The following is a 24,141-nucleotide window of genomic DNA, read 5'->3' as shown; positions in this document are numbered from 1 at the left end:
AATATATAGGCTTTTCACCTCCATACATCTCAACCGTCCGTTTGTCATTCCTAAGTTGAATTTGTATTCATGTACTAAACGTTTGATTTCTAATTCAAACAGATTTTGTCCCATCTCATTAAAAGTCGCCTTGCTTTAATCCAAACATCATAATTTTTCCTCAGTCCATAATGGATTTTCACAGTTCATCTTTTATACTGAAGAAATAGGAGTTTAAATGAAAATTTAATGACAATGTGTGATTTTGTGATAGCATTGTAATACAAATCGTAATGTTATCTATATTGAGCCATGGTAAATGTCTTATTTCCGTGATGCCTACCTTCCGATTCACACAACCTTAGCCAGGCTAAGTGTAGCGTGAGAAAACAGAATGCTGTGTATTGATTAGGAACAGCTCTCTATTGATAGGTCTTCATTATAACAAATGTAATCAAATGTTGGCAAATCTTGTGTAAAACTGCCGTAAGAGGATCTATAAATCCTCCATGCTTCACCGCGCAGGAATACACTCGCACGCAAGTGAACAACTTAGTCAAAGAATCCCTACTCTTAGTCATGCATGATCAACAGTTCTCCTCTCTTACTCATGTGCATGCATGTCTCAATTAAACAATATCAGAATCTTTGAAGTTGAAAAAAAAATCGATAGAATTTATCTGGCCATCATTTTCACCTTTTTTATCACCTTCAAGGTATGATTGTTATGTGAATTATCATAAGAAAAAGTTTGACAAAGACAATGAGCTTGTTAGTAATCAATAATTGGATATCACTTGTAATTACAAACTTGTACTTATTTTTATTTGATTATGAACAGGTGACATTAACAAAATCTCTGAAACTAATTGTAATTGAGTAACACATATTTAATCGGCGTAAAAAGATGACGGCCTGATTTGCGAGTTTAGTGACAAGGAAGAAACCTGATGGAAATTGATTATCAATAAAAGTTTGTCCTAAGTCTAAAGGACCTGTGTTATAGTATGACAGAGCCAATATTTGCATACCCCGTCAGGAACAGGGGATAATTAATTACTGAGAAGTACAAGATAATCACAGAGTTTGTATTCTCTAATTGAATGGTTATTACATCCTCAAATGTTATTGCTATCAAAAATCAATACATAACAACAACCGTTAAACATTAGGAGAAGGATATATAGACCCTGCTTTGCTGATAATGCAAACATATAACAAGCCCGGTATGAACTACCAACACTGATACTTGTAAGTGAGACTTGAGTACCCATTTAATATCACAAAGAAAATAAATCACTTTAATTCAAATATTTGCTAATTTTACGATTCCTTTCAACTAAAATTAATTAAATAATTGAACATTCTGGGTATACTTATTAGAATGAGGAAAATGTTTTACAGATACAGATCAGTTTGATCCTGGCGAAATTAGGACTCAATAACAGAACAACTTATAGCATATGTACTACATCAAATTTGTGTTACATGGGCTGGGTTTTTTTTATATTGATTTTTCTTAATTATTTTTTAATTTTGATTAAAGTTTGTTGATGTCATTTACTTTACAATGATTATATACTGGACAGAACAGTATATTGTAAGTAATTCATTTTCATATATCAATTTAGAAATAAACTTTATTTATTAAATATCAATTTCAACACAAGTTTTTATAATTCTCAATGGCCAAGATGTAAGTTTCAGACCAATTAACCATTTTTAATATGAATATGCTCTTGAAATATGAGCCCACCAATATCACAAAATTTACACAACGAAACCTTTATCATGTATCCATTTTAATTACAAATTTTAAAGTAAATATTAAAGTAGTTATAACTAAATATACACTGACTACATGTATCAATGAATATTACCACATATACTTACAATCCATTGAGAGTTCAGTCCAGCATTCTATACATCAAATATTGACACAAGAGGAAAGACCACCCCTTACAAAAACTTGTATTGTAGTTTTATAGTACAAGTAGGAGTTCAATTAATGTACTGGCCAGATTTCCATAACATACCTTTTAAGCACCCACTGAAAAACTGCCACCTTTCGACCATATCACCTACATGTGAATTGGGGGGAAGATTTGTCCATAAGGAACCCTCAAGTGTCCAAATTAAACCAATTCAAAACAAATCATACTAGCATACAGCGATTTCAGATTAAAGACATTGCTTCTTTTATATTCTTTTATAGCTTATGAAATGATATGAAGCCTTTTAACACTGACAAAACCAAATGAAACTCAAGACCTCTGAAACACAAGGTCAAATAGAAATATGACAAAGGTTACGAGAAATATTATCATCCTAATGTCCTCGTGGAATCTACTATAATTAAAGAACAGGTCTATATAAATATGACAATGAACAATACAATACTAACCTGTTTGTCTCCAGGCTGGGGATTTCTTTGTAGGGTATGTAAAAGAATACAGTCGGAGTCAGTATGGTGATGAGCTAGGGGCAGTGCTTTATATATAATATACCAGGTTAGCGTAATATTGGGACAAATATGACGGTCAGTAGAAAATCTGTTGTGGTCAGTAACCTAATCAATATCGTTTACAATAGGAGTGGACTCCCACCATTGTCAGCGGGACTAATTAAAATCTAAAGATCCGTACTAATTAAATCTATTTCTGAGATACAGTAGCATGGTGAGGGTATTATGTATCACTAACGTCCTATCACAATGATTCCGAGTGGAAGTGATAATGGAACTCAACTCCTGATAACTATACATTCTATATATCCTTACATGTGAAGGCTAACATCAATTATCAACTGAGGATTTAATTGTTTTTTATCAAATGAGAAATGTAGTCATATTAAACTTGGTATGAAATTAGAACAGTCATATAGCCATTGGTATCAACTGAGAACAGAAACACAGCCCAGTTAGAAGCAACTGGGAAAAGTCACATGAGAATGGAATCAATTGAGAAAAAGTCACATATGGCCAAATATAAAATTGAAATCAATAGCTGGATACCGTCAAATGGCCCATAAAATGAACTGGGAATGGTCACATGGCCCATGAAATGAACTAGGAACTGTTACAAGGCCCATGAAATGAACTGTGAACTTTTACATGGCCCATAAATGAACTGGGAACTGTATACATTGCCCATGAAATGAACTGGGAACTGTAATACATTGCCCATGAAATGAACTGTGAACTTTTACATGGCCCATGAACGAACTAGGAACTGTTACATGGCCAAGGAAATGAACTGTGAACTTTTACATAGCCCAAACTGGAAACTGTTACATGGCCAATGAAATAAACTGGGAAAAGTCATATGACCAAAGGAATCAACTGAAAACAGTCATGGTTATCCAATTGTAACATTTCAATGCTATGTAATTTTTAAGTCATGTAATCCTAGACCTCCATGCTGAAGACAGGCAGATTCTTTTCATCCATTTAGTATCAAATTATCTGGGCCAAACGAATGTTTGTAATACCATTAGGGACTATTGGGGAAATCCTATAGAGTTGGAGGGAGATAATCAATGAACGGTGTTAGAGAGTCCAATGTGAAGGTTTAAGTCACGTCCCTACTTTTAATTACAGAATGTTGCTTTGATTTGCAATGATTTTTAAGATCAAACATGAAAGAGTGCAATCAATAAATTGAGTTCTCACCAGCCACACAAATGACTATGCAAATAGATGATAATGTCATTTATATTCAATTACTCCATTTGAATTTTTTTTTCAAGACGTAATCAGAATCGGAAATGGTTAGAAAATCTGCTGAGGTTTTCTATAACGACATTCACAAATCAATGGGCTCACACAAGTTCCATCCCCAGTGTTACACTGCTCACAAAACCCTTCAGGCCTCAATTTGTTATCAGATTGTTTTGAATGGATATAAAAACTGACAATCTATCTACTGTTTCCATATTACAAAACTAATCTAAACTTTGAACATTTTTTATAGATTAGTCGGGTGTTTTCTATTACATTTCCTTTGCTGTCTGGTGCATGCTAACAGCGTCTTACCCAGACGAAGTCCCAGGTACAATACACAGGAAAGTACATAGAAATGGTGTGCGATTTATCACAGAATTATCAAATCCAATAAAAACCTCCAACAATGTATTCTAAACATTTCCTATAATTTTCCCATGAGGTTTTTGTAATTCATCCCTGGTATATGACTTTCTCCCATTACAATGTAAGTATACCATTATTTTTACCATTATGAACTTTATACAATCAAATCAATGCATTTGACTCCATATTGCTTCTGGCATCAAGGATATTGTCACCCTGATGTAATTAATTCTCATTCATCCCTGAAAACACATTTAGACTCTCCTATATCAAGGACTAGAACAGTCCAATATGAAATTCCAGGGGTCAATAAGTCAATGATAGTAGATTTCATTCATAAAAGTCACTCCATAAGAGTACATCATCAGTAAAAACCATGTATCCTCAGCCCTTTGGAGTGGCGTAAAACGTGCACAGTCACGGAAGTGTAGACTACTCATAGACACTGCAAGTGCCAGCTCTACACAAGATTCTCATAAATAATGGACAAATAACTCCTATGAATATTCATGAGCTGATGAATGGTTTACATCATCATTAGCCTTTCATATTTCTGGTCACAATTGTAATGAACTTTAACCTTTCCTGCCATAACCTTTGAACTTCGTGACCTGTCTGTGTAAAGAAACTCCAGGTTTGGAAGATCATCACTGGGATGGCAGACAATGTAGAATTGGCCAGAGCATCTGTCTAAACGATCTAATGTCAATGGTGAGTTCCAGTGCAGTTATTTCATTTGTTTTCTCTTTTTATTTTTGCATTCATTCACATTTACTCCAAAGTCCTAAATCAAACAAACACCCATTTTATGCACACTGAAAAGTCATGTTAAATATTTGTTGAAAATTTCTCCACAAATCACACCCCTCTAACCTGAGTCAATGGCCTTGAGTGAGCATATAGTGTGTCTGCAGTTCTTTAGCCATAAGGTACTAAAGGTCGACCTTGACCTCTAACCTGAGCCATGAGTAACCATGTCATGTTCACTTGCCTAGAGGTCAGAGAATCCTTGTCCTCCGACAGGTCAGTGACTTATAGAAGATTGATCTCCATCAAATCTGTTCTTCTGGGAACACAGGACTGTAGCTGAATACTGAATGGTAAGCTAATGATCACACATAGTATTTGATGATAATTGGCCCTCCCCACAGTAGCAGCTCCCTCCACTACAGTTAACAGGTGTTATTATCATTACAGCTTACAGCAGTACCTACACAATCAATCCAAAAACAACTCTCAATGTTACAAGATTTTTCATTGTTTATGCACTTTTCCCATTTGTTCCTCCCATAACAGAAACTAATATCTATAAGTAAGTCCATTTTGATGACGTTTCAATACTTCACTACTTTGTATAGATCAATATAATAGTATGCATTTTTGATGTCAACTCAGTGTTTTTTAATTGATAATGGCTTTTTGATGACATTTTTGATGGTTGTTGGTGATGTCTTTTTAAGTTGATTGACATTATGATATCTCTAGGAGGTTTCAAGTTTTTGATACAAATTGCTATTTCTGATTTTTGATATCCGACAGGCAGTTTTCTTGATTTTTTTCAGGATCTTTTACATCTTATATATGACATTCAGTAATTACCATAAATATCAAGTTATTTCATTTAAAAGTCAAAATTGATAACAAGATATTGTTAAAATATCAGCATTTGACGCAAGTGTATGTAATATGACCTAGAATGTTTTCATTGGCTGTTCTGGCAAGAAATGTCATGAAACAATGACATCTTGTAATCATGTAATAAAAAGTATCTTATTTCTTTTTATTATTTCATATGAGGTTTATGAAACATTTCAAAGGTTTAATTTTTGCCTGCCAAGGCTTGCAAAATAAACACTAAATTTAATTAACTCTATTGTAAGATATCCATTAGTATCTTTATGAATGACTTCTTTATATATTCAAATTAGCACTCATTAGAAAACTAAAATGTAAGTTGTGGACTAAAAAAGTCAGCCATATTTAAACTCTTTCTGTACTCATGGTACATTCATCTTTCACAGTAAACATTCATATGCCCTTTTATCCTTTGAGAGGCATTATCACATCACGATTCACCTGAGAAAGACTTGCAAGTTCATGCAATATGTGATACAATGTTGATGTTAAGAGGCATCCCACTTTGTAAAACATCATTACATCCATGGGATGGAGGGGGGTGGGGGGGGGGGGGGGAGGGGGCGTCTATAATACAACTTCAACTCCTTCTCCACAAGGGAGGGGGGGAGAAGTGTTTATAGGGGGAAGGGCATTGATTATAGCAATTATAGTAGTAGAATGCACTACCAGTTATATTATTCCAGGTTTGTCCTTGTTATCTGCCGATTCCATGTCCACATCCTACCATGAAATTATGACTCAGGAACACGACCACCTACTGTGTATCTCACCCATCCCAGCCACACATTACCAGGCTTTATAGCCTAGCTATCTGATGCAGTATTGAGAAACATTTTATTATCAAATCACTCGACTATTAATTTGACCTCTTTTAAATTTCAGCGCCTTGTTTTATCCTGCTGTTTGCTGTGGAGTTAGTAAATCATGTGCAAGTAAGCTGCTGCAGCCAGGTAAAATCACCGAGCAGGAGCCGTCAGGTGAAGGACAATCCAGCCGTCAGGTGAAGGAGTCCCATCCTTAACCTGTCACACTTGTATGATATAATGCTTACCAACAGACTGGAAGCAGATATAAATTCAATCATGATGTAGAAATACTTTTGGGGTTTAGCAAGGAAATTACTGCTTTGACACTTCTGCTGCTGTGATACTATACGTCCTTATAATGAGATGAACAAATCAGGAAATATTGAAAATATAACATAATTCGACAATATTCAAAAAACAGAAAGAAAAATTCAGGACACATATATGAATTTAAGATAAAAATTAGCTTAAAATTTATGAATGGATATATAGATATTTTTCAACATTTGGGGTAAAACCAATAAATAAAGTTACCTATATCCAAATGGATATAAGACACAATTGGGAATATAAGACACAATTGGGAAAACAATCATGTTGGTTTTATGTATATTGTGAGGAGAAGTTAAGTGTTTCATTAGTCTATGGAACCAAATTGAAAGAGACTGAGCAAAATATGTCAATTATGAATCACTCTCAGGCAAAAGTGAGAGAGAAAAGTATGTAATTTATTTAGTGATTGGAAGCAATATCAAGAGAATGAGGAAACTTATTGTCATACATTAATATCTCCAAAGCAAATTTGAGAGCGAAATGTATTTACTTTGTGAATTGCATTTGGAGACATATGGAAATATATGTATAACACTAGAATAAGTGAATGATAATTCTCATAAAAGAATTGGCATCAACTCTAGATGTTCATTAAAGACAGGGGGGCGTCACTGATTGGGACAGTGTTGGCAGAGGTTGGCAGGGGGTGGCAGTGGGTGGCAGTGGGTGGCAGGGGGTGGCAGGGGGTGGCAGGGCAGGGGGGCCAGTGATGGGGATGGCGTGGCGGTGGTGGCAGGGGCAGAGGGGCCAGTGATGGGGATGGCGTGGCGGTGGTGGCAGAAGATGGCAATGATAGGGGCAGCAATGGCAGGGGATGGCAATGGAAGGGAGCGGTGATAGCAAGGATGGCAGGGGCAACAGTGGCAGGGGCAGCATTGGTAGAGGATGGCTGTGGAAGGGCGCAGCGCTGGCAAGGGATGGCAGTGGTAGGGAGCGGTAGTGGCAGAGGGTGGCAGGGGGCAGCAGTGGCAGGGGCAGCGGTAGTGGCAGGTGGTTTAAGAGTCCTAGATTAAACACATTACATTAGTCCTCCAACTCTGAGTATCACATTAATTCCCGCATGGAAATTGACTGTTGATTGGTGGTTTTTCTACAGGTGCTCCAGTTATACTATACCACCTACAACTAACATCCTAAAAATAACACTTACTTTTTACAGGATGAAAGGCAAAAACAAGCAAAAATCATTAATGGTATATAGCCAAAATTTGAACAATTGTAAATTTTACTATGGCGATTGATAAAAGAGGGTACACTGTTAGGTTGACTGAGAAACTCACTGAGGATACACTTTAGATGAGTACCAGGATATGTACTCTATCTAGTACAAGGAAATATACTAAATAAAGTATTGATTCATACAAAGAGTTCAATAACACTATAGAATTAGAAGTCTCTCCCCTCTGTTGTTATGGACACTAATAACCTCCATTCCAACCCTGATTAAAGTGGGTATAGTCTCATCAATTTACGCAAAAACCTATCACATTTGAAAAGAACTACAGATAAACGTTTGTTTCTTATGCTCAGGTTGTGTATTTCCTCACCTGTTCGTGATACCGATCCTGATTCCTTCCTACTCACAGGTGATAAATGAGCCCATCGTATTAAACATGTAGAACCTGATTAATTTCTGAAATCATTTGGAATTGACTCGAAGGTTTGTTATCATGTTTTCATGTTCATTCGGTTCCCCATTGTCTACATTGTTCCAAAAATAGACAAACGAATCGGCACATTTATGCTTGAGTTTCTTTAGAAATCCAATTTTCATGCATTAAATTGAAGAATCTGCATGATTTTCTTTTAAAAGTATATTTGTTTTTAAATGTAAATGATTCTCGAGTACCATGCTAGGCACAATAACATTAATACTAGAACCATTCTACCCAATCTGGCAATCACAAACAGATTGAACAAATCACATTCCTGAGAATTCCTAGAACATTTGATTATACAGTCAATAGATGTATCAATAGGGATCGATTTACAACTTAGCATCTTCATATGTTTATTTGTCCTTGATTCAACGTAACTGCACATGGAAACATGTCTCTTTCTTACTTACCACTTTATATAAGGTGCATGCTTATTAGGGTCTATTTAAAGTGTCTCTTCAATATATGGATTATGAATTTGAGGCCTTGCACGCGTCTAGTTTCTATGTATTGGTCATAGGTATGGTGGGTGGGGGTGGGGGTCAGAGCGAAGTAAGACAAGACGAAATGAAACGAGACTGGACAAGACTGGACATGGGCAACACTTAGTCCATCTTCATGCATGGTCACGGTAGGACATAGATTTGTTTTACTCAAGAACATGAACCAAATAGATACTGTAATATGTACACTCAGACATATTTTTTCTTAGAAAATCATTCAATTAAGTTCATCACATATTTACCCCAAAATATCTTTGTGTTATTATATCATTATAACTGTTATAGGGGCCATTCCAAAGAACTTTACATCGTTATATCATTTACCTATAAAATTACTCAACTCAAACAGCAGGAATCTAAATAAACATTACAGAATATTGTGCTTAACTTGTCGAACATGCCAACAACATCGGTTGGACATAGGTCCCTGCCATCACCACGACAATAAACCAACATGCACCATTACCCAGCATGCACCATTACACTCAGACATGAGAAGCTCGTAAAGCCCTTGTACAGAGCCTCTGTATGTCCTTCCAGTCCAACATCCTGACCGTTCACACACCACAATCAGATATGCCCAGCAGATACAAATGTGCTGTGAAATCTATCCACTTTGTACTTTTTTATCTCAGTGTGAAGTCAATGATGGCATGCCGTATTTGTATAACAGTGAGAGCTCAGGAATGATAGTCAAAAGATGTACCAATGAATCAACAGCATTGTCTAATTGGTTTTTGTACCATGGCAACACCAATATCCCATCCATGTTTTTATGAACAACATAAGCGCAAAACCACATTAGAGATTTAATGCTGCATGAACTGTTTTTCAATTTATACATGACAAAAACAATACAGTTTTAGTTTTTTACACTCATGAGTATAAAAATAACTGTATTGTTTTTGTGGTAGATAAATTGAAAAATAGTCCATGCAGCAAAAAGAAATTTGTAAAACTTTCCTATATGATTTTCAACTGATAAAGACTTATCCCCCTTGTTTGGGTAGCCTCCCTTTACTAAGGAATCATTTCGTATTTTGAAGTTTTTTTCTTTTAACGATTTATCTCCCTTGTTAGAGAAGTTTTCTCCAATGAACATTGTCTTGCAAGCATATCATTAGAAGTCCATCAATTGATGGTTTTATCAGTACACCCATGTTCTAACTGTAACAATTATCTTTCATAATGTTTAACTTGATGATTTCCATATGACCAAATGATCATATGCACTTCCATCAAATTTGAATACGCCATAATCTCCAGTCCTGAACGTAACCAATTTACCATACAAAACACCAGTACTAATTGCCATGCTGAAATTACAAAGAAAACCGAATTTGTCACAAATACCGTACAAACCGATTACACTGCTGACATTTTATGTTTTGACATGTCTGCACGAAATCAGCTTCGCTTTCACAATATTTTCTGTGACAGCCATTATACTTTTTTTTAATTGTGTGTTGTTCAGTATCCAAATTGGATGAGATCATAACATCATTACTTAATCAGTAAAATTTCAAGGAGTGAAACATGTTTTATATCAGATATTTCAAATGATCTTTATTCCAAGAAGTTGTTTTAAGATTACATTGAGTGCTATTGATTGGAATCCAGACTGCATTGTATTTCAAAGACAATGTCTGAGGTCAGTGTGAGCATGACCAATGAAAACAGGTTTATGGGTATCCTATGTCTTCAACAAAGTTTATGGCCAAAATCTGTCTAAAGAACAATAAAATTTGGACAAGAAAAAGCTTAATTTTTTTTTTGGTGGGGGAGGGGATTTCAACAGCAAAAGAAAACTTTGGTGCATCGTTTGTGTAAAAATGTGACAAGAGCGAGTCAGAAAAAAAATATGGTAGAAGTTGAAGGTTATCTGTGAATGGCTGATTCCCTATGGAGTAATGCCTATAGTGTTTTAGGTAGCTGCAACATTGGCAAGACGGCCATTTCCACTTTCAACATTTTGATTTATCATTGAGACACTGTAATGAAACCTCAAGAGTATAAAGCAACAACTAAAACCATGCCCGACACGGCAATAAGGTTTTTGTATCTAGGATGGCTGAGCAAGTGAAAAAGGTAAATTTTGTTCCTAGACATTGGGGCTAAACTCCAAGACAATATCTATCTCCCCAGCTCAGGATATAACCAGGTTACCGTGACAGTCCAATCTACGACTAACATACCAATACCTAGTAATCTGGTTTACAAAACATCTGTAATTTGTATGGAAATGACATGGCACTTTTAAGTTGCTTTTTGTGTCTTTTAATTTCCATGTTATAAGATTTCCTCATCTGTTTATTTCAATATTTCAGAGTGACCACATGATCTCAACCTGCATTATTAAATTAAATGGTAGCTGCAGTGACAGATACTTTGAAATTAAAAGACATATGATACACTACCGATGATAATCCTTCTCTCAATTCATATTTTGGATATACTGTCGACTTCCAATTCAATCATAACTGTTTTAATAATATATCAGAAGACCTATATCAAGAAGCATAATTTTCTTCCTTTTTTTCATCTTTCTTTCTATCTGGGCAGTGGTGGCTGAGTGGTAAAGATGTCAAGACATATTACCACAAGGCCTCCACCTTTGGGTCGCGAGTTCAAATCTCATGTGGGGCAGTTGCCATGTCATGACCACTGCTTGGTGGTTTTTCTCTGGTTACTCCAGATTTCCTCCATCATCAAACCTGGCACGCCCTTATATGACCCTGACTGTTAACAAGACGTAAAGCTAAACAAACCAAATCTTTCTTTCTTAAATACAATTATATGCAAAATCATGAGATCAAAGGTCACTGTTCCCTTATCAAGGTATGTGTGACACAGATATATAATGGTCATACCAGATGGTGTGAGGTTGTAACATTGAGACACAACTTAAGCCATTAACTCCAAAGTTTAGGACCTCTCAGGTCATCTTCTCCAGCAGTCACAAGTATTAGTACTTTAACAGCGGTGGTGACATGGCAAAGGAAAATCCATCTTTCTAAGCAAAAGTGTTAAACAGCATTGACACAGAACCTCACAAATTACACACAGGAGTACATGTACTCTAAAAGTCACCCCGCTATAAAAAGCCACATTCTAACATTTTCTAAAATGCCAATAAAATTGGTTATACCAAACAAAAAAATTGTAATGAATTCTCATGATTCTTCAAAACCAAATGCTATCAAATCTCTTTATAATTGGATGTCTGAAATCCATGGTTTATTTACGGTTATTCAAAAGTCATTTGTGACATGTATTTTAAGTTGTACTTATGCCTAAACCCATATGTAAGCTTTGGTGTACCCAAATGTCCTGACACTATTGATCTGGAGACAGCACAGATTTGATGCTAACCTGTATGTCATGATGCGCCTTACACCGGAAGTACATTAGAGTTTAATGACATGAACGGAACACTAAAGACAGTAGTAGTACACTCCAAACTAGGTAACGAGGATACAGAAGTAGATACATATCCTGGAAACATGGGGATAATTGACAGGCAGATAGGTGTTTAATTGGCAGGTAGAAATGGACAAGGTGGTGGCTTCTTTTATGTATCTGATATTACACTATATAGGATAGACGACTTTGGGATCTAGGGCAGCAATTAAAACAGTTTGAGCCAGGGGAAAGATTTAAATGTACATATTATAGTACTGAGAGCCAGAGATTATTTATAACACGGAGACAAATGCTTGTAGAGTAAAAAGTACCTGTTAACATGTGGTATATACTTTGAGACTGTATCCAACATTGATTGTGGAAAACAGGAAGATAGGCATTGAATTATTGTTTTAGACTATCTTTAAATTGCAGTATAAATGATTGAACCAATTGTTCTAAAGGTATTTCAAGTAATCGTTATTTCCATACCTTCTTATAAGGAAGGTCATTCTATCCCCTTCCTCTTTGTTATGTTTGGATTTGAGGTTGACATAGTCTTTCAAATTATATATCTAACATTATGGTCTATCAATTACAATCAAGATGTGAAAATGTCAAAGCTAGCTTATATGTAATTACATATACAAACATGCCCCTGGTAACCATTGGTGATTTTGAAGTAAGAACTTTCTAATGTTTGATGGTGACCGTACTAAATAATCCCTATGAGACATTAATGTCATCACCTCCATATATCAGGTGGATAGGATGCAATGCCATGGGACAGGATAGACATTGGTACCACTTAATGCCTCTCGCCCATTTCATGTTCAAAGCATAAACGTGTACAGGAGGCAGGCCTGTTGCATGCCATTCTCAGCATTAAGAGGAAACAGCTATGCTCAGAAACACACCCACTTCAGCACATGATCTCTCAGCCTAATGAGGACAACAGATCACAATGGACCAGGATCATTATACTATTACCAAGTATCTTTATCAGAAATATGTGAAACAGTCATCTAATGCTGCCTAAAACAACCCCAACTGCTGCCTTGGCCAATACAAACCATACGGACACTGTCAAAGGGGAGTTAATTGGCAATACTTGGCAGTAAAATGTAACTATTCACATTTCATTAATTCTCATTATTTCATATTCAAATAACCATCTTGACTACTGCCCCATAAAGACGGGTGGTTTTATGGAGCCAGTTATTGGCCCTAATGTTAGCAAGACCTTTAAGACTGGCACAACATGGTAAGGTTACGACGGTTTGATGTAAACATATTCTAGGCCCTGTGATAATTACCTATCAGTCAGCCCAGCGAGATCAACAATAATTGCAATGGAGCCATAAAAAGACTAATATATGGTTCATTTTAGTACTGTGTAAAAATTCATCTGAGAAATGTAGATCTTTACAAAGGAAAAATATATTGGTCCAGATCCTTGTGAGAAAATATTGAAGGAGTTATGTATGGAGGAAAATAATATTTGACTGCAGTAGGAACAGTTCTCTTTGTTAGACAGTGTCCAAGATTCAAACTTTTATGTTTTTAAAAAATAGTCTGTGAATATAAAACAAATTCTCTTCATCTTCTTATCAAAACCATCGGATACAGATTGTGTATAGGGTTGGTTGCCTGGGTTTTGTATAATTGCGTTTGTATCTATTTTGTCCATTTATATTATTTAATACAGCAAACCTTATCTGAATCAAGGTCACCAGATTGCAGAGATAAATATTTTAAAGTCTAGGTAATTGGAAAATTTAAATTTAAAAGGTTTGCAGACAATTTGTATCTCTTCCCCTGAATCTATTTATATCTTATTCATTTCACCTTAATCTTTTTCTAGCAAAGGCAATGGGAATTAAAGAGCTCAATACTAACAGAGATTGGTGTTAATTTGTGTGCTAGTGAATCGGTATATCCGCCTGTCTCTAGGGTCTTCATTTGAAAGGTGCTGAAATCTTCGTGACTCCAAACATCCGAAACAAGGAATCGTGTACAACCATATGTTGCTAGGCAACAAGAAAAAAGTATGGCGTGGCAGTTGGTGATTAGTCAGGCAAATACGTAATGGCCAAATGTTTTCTCTAAAATGTTTTTTTAGAGCAAAAAAAGATAGTTGATGGTCTGTGCGAAATGTATTTAATGGTGTTTGGTGTCCTTGAATTACAAACATATGAAGGTCCCCATTATCACAAGTTACGTAACATTTTATTAGTAAGCAACTAGTTATTTGTATGACCTACAGCACACAATCTGCCATCTTTAGCCCTGATGTAAATCCTATTTAATCTATTTTTTCCACTCTTTTCCTCTCAGCCATACCAAAATGTTTTCTCTTCCTAAGATGTGAAGTGTTAAAAGATACATCAGGTTTTTTTATTTGATTGAACAGCCACATGCACAGTGTAAAACCCGAGAAAATGCTAGTAGAGAAAACGACATCAAAGAGCATGCCTAAGATCAATACTACGACTTGGATATCTCGGAGCCAGCAGCGTACGGGACCTACAGGTCCTCTACTGCCCACGGCATTAGATCAGCTAGGGCTGTTCGGGAGACAACAGTTTTCTGCTGCCTGGAGCGACTCACTCAGAACTAGTCTACCTGTCAGCTCTTCCTACATGGCAAATTCTGTAGTTGAAGCCACCACACTTAACACCTTCAAATGTCACCTATATATCCACTGGCAAAAGGTACCCTGTAAGTTTTATCTCAGTTTTTATATGGCACATACGGACAACATCCAGTTACGAGAATATAATGCGCCTCAATTAGCGGTAATCAGCTAACTAATGGCGTCTACGTAAGAGGATGTAACAGGTATCATTTAATAACATGCTTTAAAAGAATGAGAGAAACACAGTTTGTATTTAATTTACATTAAAACTTGTCTTAGATACCACCTTACTTATTAGACTGGTCCAAAAATCACCAATAAAATCGCTTGGTTTTAATATATATGACATCTTTTAAAACTTTTGGTCATTAAGAATGCATCAGTTTGGTTTGGTTTGTTTAGTTTTACGTCCTATTAACAGCCAGGGTCATGTAAGGACGTGCCAGGTTTGTTGGTGGAGGAAAGCCGGAGTACCCGGAGAAAAACCACCGGCCAGCGATCAGTACCTGGCAACTGCCCCACATAGGATTCGAACCCGCATCCCAGAGGTGGAGGGCTTGTGGTAATATGTCGGGACATCTTAACCACTCGGCCACCGCGGCCCCTAGAATGCATCAGGTTTTAGTAATATGGAAGGCTGGAGTTCCTGGAGAAGAACCACAAACCTACAATCAATACCTACCACTTACTCAAAATTAGCTTCAAAAGCTTCTAGTCAAAGGTTAGCCATCTTGATAGCTCAGCAACTACAGTTCCTAAATATAGACATAATTTAATAACGTTATTGAATTAACAAATTCAACACAATAAGTCATTACCCTAGTGTTATGATTAAATCAGATTAGCTTTCTTATTTCAGTGTGTCTATAAATTTTCAGAGGCCTAAACTAATACATTAACTCCCACATGAGTATTTTTTTTTAAAAATGGTGACCCTGAATAAGCCTTTGAATTTCATCAAGCACTAAATCCATGTGAAATTTGCTGAAAGCAGTAGAAGAATAAGAGAATAGGGAGAATTATTTCAACAAAATATCTATTAAGGGAACCAAGAAGTATCTTTACTCAAGATATCACAGAAACTATTGATTTAAACCATATTTTATTTCAGTTTGAAATTATTGTTTATATTGCTTATGTTACACTCAACCGAACAGTTGTTTATAATTGTTTATAATCATGTTTTAATATTAATTCATTCTGCAAATACTGTGGTATCTAATGTAATCTCCTGGACAGACAGTTCTGTGTAGGTGTGTTATAGAACCATCATAACACTGGGGTATCTACCATAATCCCCCCCCCCCCCCAAACAGACAGTTCTGTGTAGGTTTCTATTGTAATCCCCACCCCCAACAGACTGTTAACAGTTCTGTTTAGATGTGTTTTAAAACCATCATAATACTGGGGTATCTACCATAATCACCCCAACAGACAGTTCTGTGTAGGTGTGTGTTATAGAACCATCATAACACTGGAGTATCTACTGTAATCTCCCTGACAGACAGCTCTGTGTAGGTGTGTGTTATAGAACCATCATTACACTGGGGTATCTACTGTAATCTCCCTGACAGACAGCTCTGTGTAGGTGTGTGTTATAGAACCATCATTACACTGGGGTATCTACTGTAATCTCCCTGACAGACAGCTCTGTGTAGGTGTGTGTTATAGAACCATCATAACACTGGGATATCTACTGTAATCTCCCTGACAGACAGTTCTGTGTAGGTGTGTGTTATAGAACCATCATAACACTGGGGTATCTACTGTAATCTCCCTGACAGACAGTTCTGTGTAGATGTGGTATAGAACCATCATAACACTGGGGTATCTACTGTAATCTCCCTGACAGACAGTTCTGTGTAGGTGTGTTATAGATAGGGATGGGTATCGCGAAAAATTTTGTATCGCGATATATCACGATACATCATAAGTGTATTATGATACATATCATGATATTTTGGTATTATTTTTGTAGAATAAGAATTGCATGTTTTTTTCTGTCAATCACCTAAAAAGAGTATGAAATAAATGTTTTGTCAATATATCACTTTTATTCTTGTTTTTATCTAAAAAATGCGAGATAATGTCTGTGTTACTTCCGCTCGATGTTTTGCAAACACTTACTACTGGACGGGACTCAGTAGCTGGGTGATGGCGACGCAAGTGAGTCGTCAGGTTCCTTGTTCCGCCACTACATTTAACGATTGCCGTACACAATCGACATCAAGCGATGCTTTACTCGCTATTTATTTCCCCTTTACGTACTATAAGGCCAAAATGCTGCCATACAACCGCTTTTGCTTGGGATTTTTTACGAGGTTATCATTCGTGCCTATGAAGGTCGCCATTTTGAAACGTTACTAAGCACAAGATCAATCATAATCTACGTATAATAACATCCCAAAAATCCATCTTAACCTATACATTTGTCTGAAATGTTGTTAAAATATATATTTCAGTTTTAATTTTTATACAAATTCTCATTTTTAAAAATATTTCCCGTCAAAAACGAAATTTTCACGGAAATATACGGAAAATCCCCGAATGATTCCGAGTGAACCGATACGACTAAATCGTACCGCGATACGTATCGTTTTCAAATTGAACCTGGATATATCGGTATACCGATAATACCGCGCACCACTAGTTATAGAACCATCATAACACTGGGGTATCTACTGTAATCTCCTTGACAGACAGTTCTGTGTAGGTGTGTGTTATAGAACCATCATAACACTGGGGTATCTACTGTAATCTCCCTGACAGACAGTTCTGTGTAGGTTGGTGTTATAGAATCATCATAACACTGGGGTATCTACTGTAATCTCCCTGACAGACAGTTCTGTGTAGGTGTGTGTTATAGAACCATCATAACACTGGAGTATTTACTGTAATCTCCCTGACAGACAGTTCTGTGTAGGTGTGTGTTATAGAACCATCATAACACTGGGGTATCTACCATAATCTCCCTGGGAGATTTATATTAGATCCACAAAATGACAGATATGTCCAGGTCAGTTGATAATCAAGAAAACATATATGGTAGCCAAAACTCTACTTTTTAAACAATATAATTCTTTTCCATTAATTTTAATCTATCTAAATCTATTTTATGATAACATTTACATCATCTTCATAATTATTTAATGTCTCTAGGAATGGTAAACAGCTACACACTAGGATAAATGCAATTTGTATGCAGAATTCAATTTTCAGACTTTAACTTAAAGCACACAGAACTTCTCAATGGAAATAAGACTCAAGTAAATGTGAATTAAACAGATGACAGTATAACAGGTCCTGAAAATTCCACCAAGCTGTTTATCAATTTGAAGTAAGGAAATGAAGAATTTGGATGATAACGGATGAAAAATGGTAATCTCATTTCAATTCCAGAGGACTTCGTTAACAAGTTCCCTCGCTCAATTAATACCATAATGAACCTAGTAAGTGCAACATTAGTGCAGGCTTAATTGAGGAGATGAAATTGTTGGGACTGGTAATACCTAATACTGTAAAGAAAGGTAATAAATAATTCATTGGAAAGAGAAATAGCATAAACAGGGCCAAAAAAATGGATGAAGATACTCGTAAAGGGAGAATTGTAGTTATTAGGACTATGACGGTAGTCATAAAGAAAATAAAATCCTAAATTTTCCAACTTCCTTTCCTAATTATACCTTAAATTATTTTGTAATAAAAAAAAAATCAAACCAATACCTGGAAATTTGATTTACTACCTAAAAACGTGATATAATCAACTTTTCAAATTCCAGCTTAAATGCAATCTAACAAAATAATTAATGCTGAAATTATATTTACTGATTAAATTAGATTCTCATTTCAGTCCTTATAATTCCGGTTATTCAGGTTCATTCATATAAATTTTCATGGAAATAAACCTAAGATACTGTTAATGGTATTTCCCACTTAGAAGGTAAATCAGAACGTGTCTGATGTACATGTCAATCTGATGATAAAACACTGGAAATGATTTATGCTCCAATTATAATTACTGAATCTATAGGTCTTTGGAAATTGTGAAATACATTCTAAAAATGAAAGAAGGAAACTGTAAAATGAGTGAACAATTAATATTCTATATTTATATAAACTTTAAGGTTTCATTTCTTGTGGTACAAGGATTCGGATATCTAGATATCAAGCTTCTTAAACTCTTAAACAGATCACTTTGTTATTATTTTTACTGATTACAAAGTCAGATTCAATAAGAAATAGACAAAAGAATTAGCCCAACAGCACCTTAGGTACATACAAACCCCATTTATAAAGCTACTTTAGATATATGGATGCAATATTTCTTGACTTTATGATATTGATACAAGAGTTTTTTTATTCAGGTATTAAGACAGAGTATGTTAATCTCAAGGTCCACACTAAAGATTCAATACAGTGAAACCACTAGTTACATCATTTATTTAAGGTTTAATGTTACTGAAGTTTACTGAAGGGTAAAATGTAGGTTGGATGTAACACTTAAGCAATGAGCTGTGTAATGACTGTTGAGATAATGCAACTAAAATATACCGTAAATACATCATTAATTTCCCACATCTAAATCAGCAATAAAGACGCTATGCAGGTCCATAAATGAACACAATATATCCAACACTGTTACCTCAATGACTTTTTGTCTTTACACCTATTAATCAATTATATTCTCATATACATATATTACTGTGTCTGATAATTTCACAGAATTAATTGTTATTTATGATTAACAATAAATAAATAAATAAAATAAAAGAAATAATTGAAAATAATGATGATTGTTACAATAAGGTTTGTGACTCTGACTGCTAACTGGTTTCAATAGGAGACCCCAGCCCTGAGTGTTTATATGTATTGAGACAGAAATTACATGTTACAGGAAGTTTTATATATCTGCATATAAACAAACGCTGTTGAAATACTCAATGTTAAATTTAAGGACCAAATAATAAAAATATCAAATCAAAATAGCATTTATTCAAAGCAATCTCATTTTTATGGAAACATATATTCCACAATGAAAACAGAAATATTGATTTTAGCCTCCTCCATGTAATTGCGTATCTTCATTTTTATCATTGTACAAGGAGCTGTATAAACTGATCTAATTCAGAAATGTTTCCGAAACATGGCCTTATCTAAATATAATGATCTTTGTATGAGACAGAAGCCTCACAATGGAACCACTACTCCTATAGATATATTTGTTGGAACAGAATTTGAACGTTAGGTTTATATACTCTAATTGTATTTGATAATCTGGCCACTTACTAGGACACGACATCGTTAACTTATATAGAGAATATCAACTAGAATAATTTTACTGTATCAGTCGTGGATTTATGTCTATAGAACAGACATCAAGGAGGCGACTAGAGACTAACACTTTGTACAGGCCCTTTGTAGATTAACCATGTGACGGATGTAGGAAGAGACATATAATCCATTAATATCAGGATATTTTTACAATTGTATACTTTATAATTCTTTATTGATGTACATTTAATGGATAAATTAGTGTTGGCATTTACGGCAATGTCAAATTTTTATCATGTCAAACTTAACTAAAGCCTCAATAATTTTAAACACTGATACAAAGGTTATCGTTTTGTTTATACTTTTGCCCTGACTGTTGCAACAGTCTTTTTTGTTTCATCTTTTAAATTGTCTTCTCTTTGTTCTGTCTTTTATATTTTTAGCGCATTATTCCATCTATTTTTTGTCCTTAATGATGCAATTTTGTATTGTAATGAGTTATCTGCCCTTGAAGGTAGGTATTGATAGTGACATGTTTGCACGCATATCATCATACTTTTCACAAAATAATGATGTCATAATGAATACCTACCCACAATGATAATTCTGTAACATGCAAAAAGAGAGTTAATAACTAAATTTCTTTTGTCTTTTCTATTTATTTTTTTGGATTGAATTGTCTTCTCTTGGCTCTTAATGGTTGCTGTTCCCATTGTAGAGTTATCATTTTTCTTTGGCCCTAATCTGCTGTTCTGTCTTTCTTTAGACTTAATCCATGCCAAATATTCAGGCTGCAGTCTCCAGTTGAATACAAAATTCAATTTAAAGAATTAATTTCTATGGTAATGAATGGAGACAAACATCATAAAAACATTAGGAAACAAATAAAACCTTTCTAATTTATACCAATCACTATAAAGTAAATATTTGAAAGCCAATAACGACATCATGAAAGGCCCATTCATAGGATAACACCATATCTGTTTGCTCTGAAATGTCTATTTCTGATTCTGGCAAAAACTGTAAGGCTGATTATCACATGACAGAGTTATAAAGTCTAGCTAGCGGCAGGATTGAGTGGGGGTTTGATAGTAAGAGGATAGCCACCAACACCTTATTACTGTCCAACTACAATTACACCATACTGTTGTTTGTGGTCATAGTGAAAATGCAATGTTTCCGAGGGGACTCATTAACAATTCATGCAGAACTCTAATCCTACTGTCAGCATCTTTTTAGTACCCTCCATCAGGCTTAACAAATTTGCTATGGCAGAGAAATCCACTGAAGCTTCATGCTGATTTTTTAGGCATCGTATGCTTCCTTGTATCTGACGGTGTCTGTTGTCTGTGGTCGACTGCCGAATCCCTAAATGGAAAATCTGATCTAGACAAAACTCCAGCCAGCCATACCTATGACTGGGATGAAGATGTTTCGCCAGTGCCATAAAAAATGGGATGTGATTTGTTTATTTTCTGTTCATTCATGACAGCTATTAGCAACAGAATGTAATGAGTCCAGCAATATTCCTACAGACTTAGAAAAGGGTATTCTCCTTGAAGTTGTCCTTCTGTATATAGGTCTGCGCCAGACAGAAAATCTACTATCAACGCCTCACTAGAGGGGGAAAACACATGTAAGTATGTGTTTACCATAAAGAAACTTCCAAAGGGTTTATCTGACATATTGCATTGATTCGAGTATCGCTACAGTCTAGTGTATGCAAGTTTTCTTCAATTTCAAAATTACTGGGCAACAAGCCATTGAACAATTGTATAAAGAAATGAAGTTAAAGACTGCAGAATTGTGTTTGCATTTTGTCGAAATGTAAATTTCTGAATTACCATAGTGGTGTGACTGAATCATTGTATTTAAGATCAATAAATCTCTTCTTGTACCTTTGCATTTCAACATTTTCCATCCTTTTCTTGTATTTCCTCATACATCCTCTTAGTTCCTGATAATTTTTCATTTTCGGGTTTTTCATTACAGTCAAACCTAGTCTATAACCATCCAAGGGACATATCACAAATGATCATTAAAATTCTTTATAGAGGTCAAAAATTGGCCATTTTGGACTCCAATGAAATAGTCTTCTTGCCTTTTGCCTTTCAATATTTCCTCTAACCATCCTGTCTTCAACATTTATTACAGAGCCTTTCAACACTCCCAACACATATCAGCCATTTTTTATTTTCTTTTTTTTCCCCTATGGCCTGTTATCATCTGTCATTCTCTTTTAACATTTCAAATATTACAACCCCACCACCAATCATCAGCTTCAAGCCTAACCCATCAAGCCCTGTCATTTCATACCAATTTTCCACATATAAACCCACCATTCAACTTGTCATGACATATACAGCATGCCCATTTTTTTATACAACCCTAGAAAATCCAATTCACTTTGACATGACTTACAAACAACACAATTGATTTAACAACTCGACACAAAGTTTCACGCCAAAGATTTGTCCTGATACCAAATCATGCAAACGTGAGCAAGCTTTACATTGAGGTTCTGACATCCCGATAACTAACAGACTACAAGCAAACTCCATTAGAACCACAGATAAACATATAAACATTAGCAATTAGTATATTGCAGGACATTGCATTGTGGCACCTCTGGCCTTGATGCACGTGCAGTGAAGCCGAGAGTTCTAGATATGGTTCACCTCAACACAGAATCTGACACTACATTGATCACAACATCCGTTGTTTTTAAGTATTTTTCTGTTTTTGTTTTAAGAGAATGTTTGACTGCCCAGCTATTACCAAACATGGAATACTATAAGACTCTTTCATATGTGGATATGAAGGATAGGGATATTCTACCCGAGGGTCACAAAATGTAGTAAAACCCGAGGCTTGCCGAGGGTTTTGCAACATTTTGTGATCCCGAGGGTAGAATATTCGTATCCTTCATATCCACTTATGAAAGAGCATTTTTCTTTCATACCTCGACGTTTTATTGCAATTTTACAACTATAATATCCTGCCATTTTGAAATAAATTCGAAGAAATCTACGTCTGGAAGTCAATTTTCCATACATGAAATTTCAAGTTGATATTTTCAACACAAATTCCATTGTTTGCATCTTTTATAGTAAAACCAGTCATATTTGTGAAAAAAAATGTTTAAATTTTACCGAGGAAATAGATATTTTGTTGACTCCGTGACGTCAAGAGGCTTTATTGCATGGGTAGCCATGCAATACAGCCTCAGGCGACATGAGTGTATTACCCTGGACCAACTTGTATTACACCCGTAGGTATTATGAAAGTAAAAACAATCAATGCCTACAAAATTCCTCTCCCTTTGAAAAGGAGGACAGAGTATTATGGAAAGCTGCATCGTCAATGACAACATCTACTTTAAACCAACCTTCTCTTGTAGCAACTAAATTTTACAGTTTATTTTTAAAAACAAGTTTGCGAAGATTAAGATTCATAAATTTAAAAATTGAATGGAATTCCTATCAATACAAAATATGTAGATAACAATTTGCAGAGGTAACTTTTCACAAATGTACTTTGATTGCAAAGAAAATTGCACGTGAAATGAAGGTGTTTTGCAGTATAGAGAAATGTCAATTGAGAGGTCTTTATTCTACATTTTATATGAGGTATGCCTAATTCATCAAGTTTAATCCCTCACCAATACAGCATTGAAAGAAAGACCAAGGAATGTAATGCTTGGATTTATAAGCAAAACAATAATCCTTTAAAGATCATAAAGAATGATAAAGGAAACCATTTATTTTTTTGTATCCTTTATCCTAATGAAGCAAAGATTAAATATCTATTCTATTTCTATTATTAT

The 24,141-nt window shown here is 35.3% G+C and overlaps 2 protein-coding genes across 6 annotated transcripts in view; both read right to left on the bottom strand.

Moving 5' to 3' along the window:
• The window catches only part of LOC138327486 (tolloid-like protein 1), a 216,770-nt gene that overhangs the window by 131,087 nt on the left and 61,542 nt on the right, over window positions 1-24,141 (bottom strand). The window lies entirely within an intron of this gene.
• Window positions 7,424-14,687, bottom strand: LOC138325583 (uncharacterized). Its single transcript, XM_069271390.1, has 2 exons — window positions 14,671-14,687; window positions 7,424-7,847 (listed from the first exon to the last, which is right to left on the bottom strand). Exons 1-2 carry the CDS (start codon window positions 14,685-14,687, stop codon window positions 7,424-7,426), a joined length of 441 nt encoding a protein of 146 aa, XP_069127491.1.

Source organism: Argopecten irradians, chromosome 1 (genome assembly GCF_041381155.1).
Source record: "Argopecten irradians isolate NY chromosome 1, Ai_NY, whole genome shotgun sequence".
Lineage (NCBI taxonomy): Eukaryota > Metazoa > Mollusca > Bivalvia > Pectinida > Pectinidae > Argopecten > Argopecten irradians.
The sequence above is the reverse complement of the archived record's forward strand: the minus strand, read 5'-3'. Positions and strand labels throughout refer to the sequence as shown.